Consider the following 13,443-nt stretch of genomic DNA (forward strand, 5'->3'; position numbering starts at 1 on the left):
ATAATAGCTATATTTTCAATTATAGTATATCAATTCTATCTTCTTGTAATATGATGTATATGTACATGTAAATGTTCTGTTTCACCGTGTCTTGAAAAAGGAGCGGATCGCTCCAAAAACTTGACAACCTAAACTTGTCCACACTGTTGGAATGACTTTTTTGCTCCATATGTGTAACGGAAGGTACATTCTAAGATGCCATTTAAACATCGCACCATGAATTTATACATATAACAATTCTATCAAGGCTGAATGATCTATTTCTGTAATGAAATCAAACTGAAGGAAGCCAGTATAGTTCATGTGTCACAGATATAAAGAATCATTTTGGTTTTGATTCCCAAGAGAATTATCTACCTCTCTTCCAGTTGCAATAGATAATTAAATGTTAGAGCGGAAGCGGTAAGAAGTCGCTTGATTTGTTACTACTGTCTGTTATTTTAGTTTCTCAGACTGCGTTCTTGACTTACTATTTTGGAATTTGTTGGTTACTTGGAACTCAAGACCAAACAATTCTGATACCCGACAAACTTTATTTATATTCGTCATTTTGTTTCGCAATTTTCAGGCGATAAACAATCAACATAGACACCATGTTTTATACAGGGTGTTTACTGCACTCAATCACCTATCGACATCGCCCGTCAACACATTTTGTCGGCACTCGACTGACTTGCAAACTCTTTTAATTCACCTTCAAGTTAAATGCGCCAAAACATTCTGTTCGTGAGCTTGACTTTTTTAGTATATCTAGAGGGAAAATAGAAACTTTAGTTTATTCGTAAGCAAATCTTCAGATCAAAACAACAAAGGTGTGCACTCATTTGACAAGAGACTGGCTCGCTTGTTTTCATCTTAAGTAAAGTGAAGGCCATGTACATTTCAGACACAAATTGCATTTTGTATTTGTCATATTATTAAGAAGGACTTTGATATGAACATTACATCATTTACCCTGCTTCACTTACTTCGTACATGTAATGGTACATTGAGTTCTTATTCTTTTAAGACAAATTGCAAATTGCCCCTGCGATCATAGGGACCTGCTAATTTGTTACAGCTATATTCTGACCTAAACTAAGGTGTTCAGAGTAATTTCACATTTTTTAGGGGTTTAGATCGACTTTCAGTAAAAATAACATCCCAATGATAATATATTCGTAGATCAACTAGAAATGTTGTTTTTGATGCAAGAAAGTAAGGTGGGGTCAACATTTCGACATAGAGAGCTTTCCTTCCTTCTTGAATTTATGATCGTTGGTGGTGTCATTTTTACCGAAAGTCGATCTAAACCCCTAAAGCATGTCAAATATCTTTGAACACCTTTGTTTAGGTCCAACTATAGCTGTAACACATTCCCTGGTCCCTGTGCCTACGATGGACATTTTTGCACAGCGCCTGTTCTATTAGTAGAAAGTTAGTCATATGCACTATGCAAGTATGCATTGAGGCAATATTTTATCACTTTACCCCAAAACGCATATTAACATGCGTTTTCCGTATGACAATCCCTGCAGACGGACATTCTTTTACTAACTGTTACAGATACATATACATGTATTAACGGCCAAAATGTTCCACGGCTGGTTATGGTGTCCTACTTTGAAACACACGAGATGCTTCTAAGTACCTCGCTTATGGTTTCCTCTATAAAGTTGTGGAAACCGAGAATCAAATTCCCCAATTGGTGATTGAATATAAGGTGTAATATAATAAATAACGGATACATCATTCATTGACATAATATATACCCTACAACTATCTATATAGGAATGTTTATTCTCTCGTCTTAAGGATCCTCGTCCCACTACTCTGTGTTTTTTCTTATCTCCCTTTAACTTCCGTTTGGATATAACTGAAGCACTGTTTGGGCGGGATTTTTCTGTTGATCAGATAGCTCAGTCGGTTAGTACGGTAATATTACAGGCTGAAGTCTGGGGTTCGAATCCAGGTCTAGGCCCGATACTTTTGTTACACTCAGAATACTGCATCTTCGCTAGCTAAGGATAGGTAGGTCGTACCGGATTGTAACCCTTGGCTAGCGAAGATGAGAATACTGGTGCTGGTTATATTTTCTTTATTTCATCCTTACGATTTCTCAGAGAGTGCCCCAAGGTATGGTTTTCTTTGTTGAATTTATGTATTTTACCATGGCCATGCCGGACGAAACAGTTTTCAATACCTGGTGACAGTTTTTAGTGGGATGAGGATTCTTAAATGTCACATTTAAAGCAATCTAGCCATAATATATATAAGCTCGAATTCCACTATCATTCACAGTACTGACAACTCCACCGGTGAATATTTGTGTATTCTTGCTGGGCTATAGTTATCTTTAATGGCCTAGTTCAAACGTACTGGAAAGGTTATAGTTATCTTTAATGCCCAATTTCAAGAGATATTGGAAAGTCTATCCTCCGCAGTACTGAGTATGCCGATATTTTGGAGATTCAATCGGTCTCTTTCACTCAGACCTGGCTGCATTAGGCACTTTATCAGTCCAATTACACATCCAACGTATATAAGGAACTCCATCCGGGTGTACACTTCATACTGGGAAACTGCAATAAAAAACAAAGTCGAAGTGGTAACAATTTCCCAAGACAAAATATGAACAAAACTCATTTTTCGAAACACAGGTTTGTACTGTTATAAAGGGGCCATGTCGCATATTAATTATAAATAGGCTTCACAGTTTATTAACACGTGCGTGTATTAGCAAATAGAACTAACGCATGGCTGGTAACACATACCCCATCATCAGTGATATCAACAATACTCGACACAATACCGGTAACACAAACCCCATCATCAGTGAGATCAACAATACTCGACACAATACTGGTAACACAGACCCCATCATCAGTGAGATCAACAATACCCGACACAATACTGGTAACACATACCCCATCATTAGTGAGATCAACAATACTCGACACAATACTGGTAACACATCCCCCATCATCAGTGAGCTCAACAATACCCGACACAATACCGGTAACACATACCCCATCATCAGGGAGATCAACAATACTCGACACAATACTGGTAACACATGCCCCATCATCAGTGAGATCAACAATACCCAACACAATACTGGTAACACATACCCCATCATCAGGGAGCTCAACAATACTCGACCCAATACTGGTAACACATCCCCCATCATCAGTGAGATCAACAATACCCGACACAATACCGGTAACGCATACCCCATCATCCGTGAGATCAACAATACTCGACACAATACTGGTAACACATACCCCATCATCTGTGAGATCAACAATACTCGACACAATACCGGTAGCACATAGCCCATCATCAGTAAGATCAACAATACTCGACATAATACTGGTAACACATACCCCATCATCAGTGAGCTCAACAATTCTCGACCCAATACTGGTAACACATACCCCATCATCAGTGAGCTCAACAATACCCGACACAATACTGGTAACACATACCCCATCATTAGTGAGATCAACAATACTCGACACAATACTGGTAACACATCCCCCATCATCAGTGAGCTCAACAATACCCGACACAATACTGGTAACACATACCTCATCATCAGTAAGATCAACAACACTCGACACAATACTGGTAACATATACCCCATCATCAGTGAGATCAACAATACTCGACGCAATACCGGTAACGCATACCCCATCATCAGTGAGATCACCAATACTCGACACAATACCGGTAACGCATACCCCCTCATCAGTGAGATCAACAATACTCGACACAATACTGGTAACACATGCCCCATCATCAGTGAGATCAACAATACTCGACACAGTACCGGTAACGCATACCCCATCATCAGTGAGATCACCAATACTCGACACAATACCGGTAACGCATACCCCCTCATCAGTGAGATCAACAATACTCGACACAATACTGGTAACACATCCCCCATCATCAGTGAGATCAACAATACTCGACACGATACCGGTAACGCATACCCCATCATCAGTGAGATCAACAGTACTCGACACAATACCGGTAACGCATACCCCATCACCAGTGAGATCAACAATACTCGACACAATACCGGGAACACATACCCCATCATCAGTGAGATCAACAATACTTGACACAATACCGGTAACGCATACCCCATCATCAGGGAGATCAACAATACTCGACACAATACCGGTAACGCATCCCCCATCATCAGTGAGATCAACAATCCTCGACACAATACTGGTAACACATACCCCATCAGCAGTGAGATCAACAATACTCGACACAATACCGGGAACACATACCCCATCATCAGTGAGATCAACAATACTCGACACAAGACTGGTAACACATACCTCATCATCAGTGAGATCAACAATACTCGACATAATACTGGTAACACATACCCCATCATCAGTTAGATCAACAATACGCGACACAATACCGGTAGCACATACCCCATCATCAGTAAGATCAACAATACTCGACATAATACTGGTAACGCATACCCCATCATCAGTGAGATCAACAGTACTCGACACAATACCGGTAACGCATACCCCATCACCAGTGAGATCAACAATACTCGACACAATACTGGTAACACATCCCCCATCATCAGTGAGATCAACAATACCCGACACAATACTGGTAACACATACCCCATCATTAGTGAGATCAACAATACTCGACACAATACTGGTAACACATACCCCATCATCAGTGAGATCAACAACACTCGACACAATACTGGTAACACATACCTCATCATCAGTAAGATCAACAACACTCGACACAATACTGGTAACACATACCCCATCATCAGTGAGATCAAAAATACTCGACACAATACCGGTAACACATACCCCATCATCGGTGAGATCAACAACACTCGACACAATACTTAAAACACATCCCTCATCATCAGTAAGATCAACAACCCTCGACACAATACTGGTAACACATACCCCATCATCAGTGAGATCAACAATACTCGACACAATACTGCTCGATTTCACATTGTTTGTTACAAAATTGGCCATGGATAAATTATCTGAAAGGGGAACACGACTTCGGCTCTAAAGTTACTTTTTCTTATTTTTCTTTCTTTCCCGTGAACGCAGAGATACCACGAAAGTTTTACCGATATTTGCTTTGTCTGTCTAGTAAAAACAGGTTAACAGAACTCGTTTAGTAAACAAGGCGCAAGGAAAGAAACGTTATTTTTTCGATGCAGAAAGTAAGACAAGTAAAAGGTAAACATATTTACTGACCATATAACCAGTTTTCTTATTAGGAATGTTACAAAATCCTTCTAAAGTGTTCTGAAAACATGTTATTTTCTTCAACTGGTATTTATACAAACAATTTTATTATAGATTCATAAATTTCAACACCATACAAAACAAGCCCGATCATTCTTCAGAAGACTTTCGTATGTGTCACACGATGTTTTCGCTGCAGACCCCCCCCCCCGATAACACACACAGACACACACATATATAAAAAATATTTCTTTAACGAAAAGATTGAAATATTTTGTAAAATATTCATAAATATAGAATATATTAAAGTGCTTTTTAACGTAACACTAGGGAGACAGGTATCATATATGAAGAAGAAAAACTACAATGGCTTATAATAAAACACTTATTTTGAAAAAAATCCCGTAATATAATTGTGTATATAACATTGAATTCATCAAATCGACAAGGTATACTTTCGTTACGGATTATCTAGGTTACTTATTGCAGCCATAAATGATGAAAGAAAAAAACCCATATCTTACGTTTGGTGTGCTCCTTTAGTTTCAATGGTATCGCTGTGCCCTTTTTATCTGGGTCGTAGGTAACGTAAATGATCGTTGTAACGCCTATCACAGCGCCTACTGTAAGGAGAGACACGTAGGATGCCGGGGACGAGAACATCACTTGCAGTAGAATCCGACTCCATAAGTGTAGTATCGTAACAAAAAATACAGAATGTGTAAGAAAGACAAAGTTTAATAAAATATACATTGTAAGAACTGAGGCAGCAGAGGAGAACAATGCAGTCATTATTGTTGACGTCACGTGTGGAACTCCAAGAAGACCAACGATAAATAACGCCAACATCAGAGTTGACACAAACGTGCATAGCACACGCATGCGCAGCACGAGACGTATATTGTCTGTTGCAAGTCGTTTTAGCATTATGTTCCGCAAATTGAAATAAAACACGATAGCTATTGCTACAGATCCATTTCCTGCGTTGCTGTCATCTTGATGTGACGTCATCAACATTGCTCCGCATGTCATAACGACGTGACACACCAATCTGATGGGTCTTTCCCAGACTCCGGTGCATATACGATCCTGTAGAACCAGGAATAGCAAGCCGAGGAAAGCTGCTGGCGTGAAATATATGCTCTCGGCATGGTGAACAACGAATTGTGTTAAAAATATCCCAAAAGTATGACATACAAAACATATAATAATCCCTTCCACTTTGTCGCTTATATCCTTGGATGTTGATGAGTTGATTGTGAAAAATAGAAAAAATGTTAAAATGTCTAGGGTACACTGTACCGCTGGTAGAGTTATAAAGTTGATGTTGACCAGTAATTCGTTTCCTGTGACGATGAATTTGTAGTGTAGCCATTGTCCAATCATAAACAAGATGACTAGAATGCAAGGTAAACCAATGGCGCCATGTCCGCTGATTTCCTTCAATCTGAAAAAGAAATATTAAAGTTTGAAAACTATTTATGATTAATTATTTCAGCAAAGTCGAAATTATGAAAAGTACATCCAGTTCTGAATAAATCGTAATCTTGGCGAAAAATGTATATTAATATGAAGGCAACGAAAAATAGCTTTGTAGTATTAAGCAATGGATTAAGAGAAATACCTACGCAATCCTGACATGTAACGGTGTATATTGGTATATGATAAAGGGCTCTTACCTTTCTAGCTTGGAGACTTGTACTGATGGCTGTGATCCGCTCATGACGACTTCGTCTATAAAGATATAAACATCAGTTACATAAAGTCATTTATAAAATTGCCATATGAATTACGGAGTATAGAGTTGATTTGGTCAGGGACAGTATATACGTCCCTGATTTGGTGCAGTATTATCGCAAAATACAAACGTCTGCATTATTATATTAATGGTAATGAGATCGTTAGATTTTAAGGATTACTTAATTGTAATTGTTTATCATTAAATTGTGTATGTGTTTATATGCAAGTAACCGTGAAAATAATAAAACCTTGTAAAAGAACACTTATTGCAACTTGCAAAATTGAATGTGTGTGAAATGTCCACCAGTTACGTGGTATAGGCCAGACCTGTACAGGCACAAGCTTACTTCATACATTAACTCAGAGTTTTAAACCTATTTTATTGCAATATAATTACTATGAAATTTGGAAACATGTTTCCAAGATTACATGAAGCCTTTTCCCCCAACAACACATTATAAAATACCTGACCGTATATATAACTATTATGAGAAATACGTCAAATGCGCCATTTATAGTTCTGAAAGTTAGAGCGTGTGAAACAGGGAGAAGAATGCGGAAATAAAATGGAGACCAAGTTCTTTTATTTTCATTACATATAGTGGTGTATGTATGAGATCATGCAAGCGATTTCCCCTAAAATTAGCCGGCATTAGTCGGAGCTATTCACTAAATTATCCGGTTTATTTGGTGTACTCGGATTAAAAGATGATGTGATAATGATATAATATAAATGTATCAAGTTCTATCAATTGATTTTATGTTATGCCAAAATGAAAATTTACTGTTGAAGTAGCTTCTTGAAAAAGCAGCAGCTGAGTGGGAATGCTTTGATGTCGAGAAACTTAAAATAATGAACGACTTTTACCCAAGTTGTGTTATTGTGATCAATTCGGATTCTAACTTTGCGGTCCCTGACGTCATCACTGATGAGTCCACTTAAACAGTTGTATGGTGCAATGTGATTGTTTTTCGGCAAAATGTTCATGTTTTACCAAAATTCGATGGTGATTTCCTATGTGTGTGTTTTAGGTGCATCAACATTTCATTTTGAGAAAGCTCAACCATCGATCAATAAACTCCACATAGCGCAAATCCTATTACAGTTTGAATTTAAATTTAATTTATATTTTATCGATGTTTCAAACAGGCGTCATTATAATAATATTTTGTTTCACAGACAGTTACGAAACAAGAAAAACTATGTAACTGTTTATGTTTGAATTTATACAATATGTTTCCCGGTCTTCTATACAAATATACTCAACTAAAAAGGAAACATTGACTTTCTACCTTGAGGCCAACAAACTTTCGTTGATAATAAAAAGAAAGTAAAATGGGAAACACATGTGTGGCAGAGAAATACTTTAAGAAAATATCTAGTTGTTAGTCACACTTGAGTGTATTATGTTGTATTTAACATTCTTCAAAGGACAGATGTTGTCCTAACGATTGGTCACTTTTTAAACACTTTTTTTTTTTTTATATTGTTATTTTTTTTCAAGTTTTTTGTTACATCTACATCAAACAGACATTACACACAAACTTTCACTTGTAGACAGAAGCATGCGATTTTTAAACACTTTTTACATAAAACAAATCCAATTGCTAAACGACTGCCTTCGATTTTGCCATGGCATATTTTAACGACGGACTGTGTTATATCATGCATTCCATTTTGTTTTATTCCGTAGTTGTATGTATTACATTGTGTTTACATTTTGATGTTATGTTATATTTTGTATGCTGTAATCCTCGTGAAATACGTTATATAGCAGGACTTATAAACACAGTAGCCTATCATATTGTTGTAATACAAGTCAAGAATTTCTCACGGTACAACATTTGATTGAAAGTGACCAAAATAGACAAATTGTAGGTATGCCAAAATATCATGAAAGTAACACGACTAAACGTTTATAATTGAAAAGAAAAGTATGGAGAAGCCAGACATTGCTTAACATGCCAATTAAATAAACAGTTAAGACAAATAGTTATAGTGAGGTACTAAAATATGAACATGTGGATGATCTTTCCCTTGTTATTGATTATATTCATACATTATTATTTTCATTTTTTTTTGTAATGGAGTTGGAGTACTAACCTTTTGTTTTGGACCATGCCAAGTGATCGAGCATATTTTATCATTATTGTTGTATGCTATTATATATATAGGGCCAACTTCGCTTTTCGATGGTGTTATTTTTGTGCTTTCGCATTAAAATAAAAGACATTCCACATGACTTTGAATACTTCAAATCCGATAATCTGGATACTGCTCGGTTTTATTATTTTCCCCGTTTCCCTCTCACCAATTAAACATGAAAACATGCTCCGCAAATTCGCAGATGAATATAGCAACCGATAGCTTGATACTTCAATTTTTTTAGTATACATCACGAAATATTTTTTCAGTCATACGCAATTGATTTTAAAATGAATTAATAATCTGTCGTACATCACAATTGGATTTCAGAACTTAAAAGAATAATACAATTTGGACATCTGTTACAGACATCAATCCCACTTATCAATGGTCGTTTGAAACAGGTCGGACGGAGGTCGTGTAACAAACATGTGATATCTGATTTGACATATGTTGATAGTTTTATTGTATATGGTGTACGTTGTATGTAACATGTGGTAGTGTGTGAAAGTCTACTACACTCGGCAATGCCTTTCGAATTCAATTATAGCATGCTTCATAAGTTACATCCCACTTTTTGATGTTAAATATATATTCATTTTGAATATTAAAGGTCTAAACAGTTATGAGGAGGAGGAGGAGGAGGGGGAGTGAAGACGAAGAAGAGAAAGAAGAAGGGGAACGAAGAAGAGGAAGTAAAAGAGTATGCAGAAGAAGAAGCAGAATAGGAAAGAGAAGAAAAGAATAAGCAGCAGTTCAATTTAAACAATGATGAAAAAAACGAAAACATTTTTTTAATTAAAACGTTTACAGGTACTTTTTGTTTGTGGTAGCCTACCTTGAAATGCTTACGTCTCTTCTCATACACACATCATTTATGAATAGTAATTAATATTAGGTTATTGAGTGAATAACACATCCTCAAGGTATACAATCTGTATGTTATGTAAGGTAAAATACACCATACACCATTAACTTGGTAAAACTGAAAACAATAAGATCAGCAAACTTACATGTTAAAACTTCTATCTTATGACTAAATTGAATCTTGATATATCGTGATAGATAGGCAATGATATATTGTTTTACACCCCGTCAAATAAACATCGTCATATAGGCCTGCATTATTGAAAAATTGGGTATTAATGTAATCTCAAAAAACGAGCAACCGGTGGGAGTGCCAGCACATAGAAAATGGGTAAATAAAAATCCTCCCAGCGTTTATTTATTTTTTGCAGTAAATATAATTCTTAACATCTGCTTCAGGTAAGTTTGGTTTGATTAGGTTTATAGGGTCATTTAAGGACGTCTTTAGGTAGATATACTGTACTTAAATCAGTGAAATATTTATGTGTGGTATTTCGAGATGTAATCTGTCATCTTCAACGGGCAAATTACCTTAAAGTAAGCCAGCGAGACGAGGGGCTCGTATAGTCTCGCACATCTATGACCAGGTATATGAAAAAGCGAGTAATCGTTCAAATGTCACACTTAAACCTTTCACTGGTTGTGTTATATGAACCTCTACACAGTGCAGTAGATAACTTGTGACTGCTCAATAATCCCTTATACGATATGCCCCATTTTTGAGACAGTCTCACGTTATGCTTAGTAATCTCTTATATCATGATACATTTTCGTACATTGATCTTCTAAATTTACAACAGCATGGTCTCTCTGGACAGGTCAGATAAAACCGGACGTAACAGCTTGACCACCTTCTTGGTAAAGGCGTGATGTGACTGTATACCAATACATGATTCTTAGGTGCGTCTAATGTGAAACCGTTGTACACACTGGGGTTTCTTATATGGTCTTATTGCAGTCATTAAAATTGATCCGATCTCCCCCCCATTGCAACATGTTGGATTTTCATATTTCTACGGCTTTTATATAATCTGCTTTTAATGTCTTTCTTGACACGTCTGCCGTATACATTTTTACATCTATTATTTAACGTTGTCTGTTGCAAAGCATTTCATTGATGGTTCTAAACATAATAACACCGGTACTATCTATGTCAAAATTTAGAAAACGTCCAGATAGAAGCTGCGAGAATAGTTACAGGTGCTACAAAATTGTCAAGTGTTACTTTATTGTATAAAGATGTGGGCTGGGAAAAATTATCTAATAGACGGGAAAATCATAAAATTTTACAGTTCCACAAAATGTATCATAAGAAAACTCCATCCTATCTCTCAAACTTAATCCCAGGGAAAGTATCAGATAGTCATATGCATAATACTAGAAATTCAAACAATTTACATTCTGTTAGATGTAGAACTCAATTTTATAAAGACTCGTTTTTAAATTCCTCAGTACAATTATGGAATGCATTGCCTGTAGATATTCGTGAGAATCCGTCCGTTAACATAATCAAAAGTTTTTTACGAAAGGATAAAGTAATAATACCTCAATATTTTAACATTGGAAGTAGACATCTTCAAATTTTACATACACGATTAAGGCTTAAATGTAGTAATCTTAAACAACACTCATACATAAGAAATTTAGAGGAAAGTCCATTATGTAACTGCGGATTAGTTGAAAGAACCCATCANACCGGTATCAACTATTTCCGTTGGGAAAAATACATCCTCGAAGTTTCAGGTGCGACACACTTTTACGTTCTTTACAGGGAACGAAAGTAACGTTACGCCTCGAATGTTGAAGATGTTTGGATCATAGAAGTTTCGTATTAAACAATAGATGTAACCGTTCATTGGAAATTTGTTAAATATATTACTAATATGTGTATCTTGTTAACACTGACTTTGGAAGATAAAATAAACATCTTTTTTTGTATACAGTAACAGAACACCGTGACATTTAACATGTAAATTAAACTACTTGTGCCATGCTTACATAATGTTATATATTTACTGTATAACGGGCAATTAATGCAGTTTAATTTTCGCCATTTTCGCCCTTTGAACTTAGGGCAAATTTATCATTACAGCGAACAACATTATTTACATAATAACTAAATCTGAAAGGCGTTGTTAACACTGGGCGAATTTGGAATGTACAGGCGAAGGGCGAATATGTTCCCGTATACCTTATTTATATTAAGATAATTTTGTTGTATATTTTTATATTTATATATAGTAGTTTTATAGTCGCCAAAATCATAGTTAAAATTATTTTAGTAAGATATATCGATACTCTAGTGATAAACTTCTTTTCGTTGAGTATGACATGAACACTTTCTTGTTCATCTGTTTAGGAAATTTATAAATATGCACACAGTAGAGTAATTAAAGAGTTGATGCTTAACAAAATATGTAACATTTGAGGAAATCAAAACCAATATATGCAGGAAAATGACTGTTTGTATGTATTATGATATTTAGCAATACTTACCTTGTATTGAATTATACAGCTTGATAAACTAGGTCTCCCCTTCTCACTACTAAATGTATGGTTATGACGTTTAAAACTTGTAGCCTTACGTCGACAAGGTTAAATAATCTTCCGGCAGCAAACTCTGCGCTATTTGCGCGAAGTACATACTAAGTGGTACGTCTGTATATGCCCGAGGATGCACTCACTGAAATGTGTTTGTAATTGTCTAGGTATAGTACTGTGACACGTGTGCAAGTTAACGATCCTATATTTAAATAAGAGGTTGGTTATATTGATCTTTTCAGGACGTTCTGGTACACTGTACCTCTCATTTTAATATTAATAAGATTTTAAATTTTCATATTTTCTTTTCATTCAACTGTACGTCAATGTGTAACAAGAGGCCACATATGTACAACAAACATTCACACAGCGAAATACAATTGATGCGATACATTAGAAGATTATTTCAGAGTACATTTAATTAGGTATTTTCTTAGAATCTACTTACATGTGACATGTCACGAACTTTACAAACTAAAACTAAACATTTCATCTTTGTAATATTTGAATATTTACAACAATGGTTTCGAATATGCAAATTTCTAAGTCAATATATTCACGGTTTCAGGGCATGCAGACAAAGAGAGGCTTATATATACAAAGTACAAACAGTGTATCATGTTCGTGTGATCTATAGCGTAACAAAACAAGAAATATAGAGTATTTACAATTCGGTGTGTACATAAATGCGTGTACAGTACATGTCAGTGTTGGTAATATTTTATGAATATCATACTTACAACGAAATCATCATGTCAACATCACTGAGCTAGACTATTTCATTAAGTTGACAAGCAGTGTTCACCAAAGTATGGATTTCTGATTTATTACAAGATATCGACATTGTAACAGATGGTCATTGCGCAGTAAAGAATTGATATGTAAAATATAATCTATCTCCATAGC

At 35.9% G+C, this 13,443-nt stretch overlaps 1 protein-coding gene across 1 annotated transcript; it reads right to left on the reverse strand.

Moving 5' to 3' along the window:
• Window positions 1-1,141: 1,141 nt before the first annotated feature.
• LOC110458137 lies at window positions 1,142-12,664 on the reverse strand. The gene is made up of 4 exons (XM_021509722.1): window positions 12,493-12,664; window positions 6,923-6,977; window positions 5,768-6,690; window positions 1,142-2,561 (listed from the first exon to the last, which is right to left on the reverse strand). Exons 2-4 carry the CDS (start codon window positions 6,964-6,966, stop codon window positions 2,392-2,394), a joined length of 1,137 nt encoding a protein of 378 aa, XP_021365397.1. The 5' UTR covers window positions 6,967-6,977; window positions 12,493-12,664; the 3' UTR covers window positions 1,142-2,391.
• Between the last annotated feature and the right edge of the window lie 779 nt (window positions 12,665-13,443).

The sequence above is a fragment of the Mizuhopecten yessoensis genome, unplaced genomic scaffold (genome assembly GCF_002113885.1).
Source record: "Mizuhopecten yessoensis strain PY_sf001 unplaced genomic scaffold, ASM211388v2 scaffold9433, whole genome shotgun sequence".
Taxonomy (NCBI): domain Eukaryota; kingdom Metazoa; phylum Mollusca; class Bivalvia; order Pectinida; family Pectinidae; genus Mizuhopecten; species Mizuhopecten yessoensis.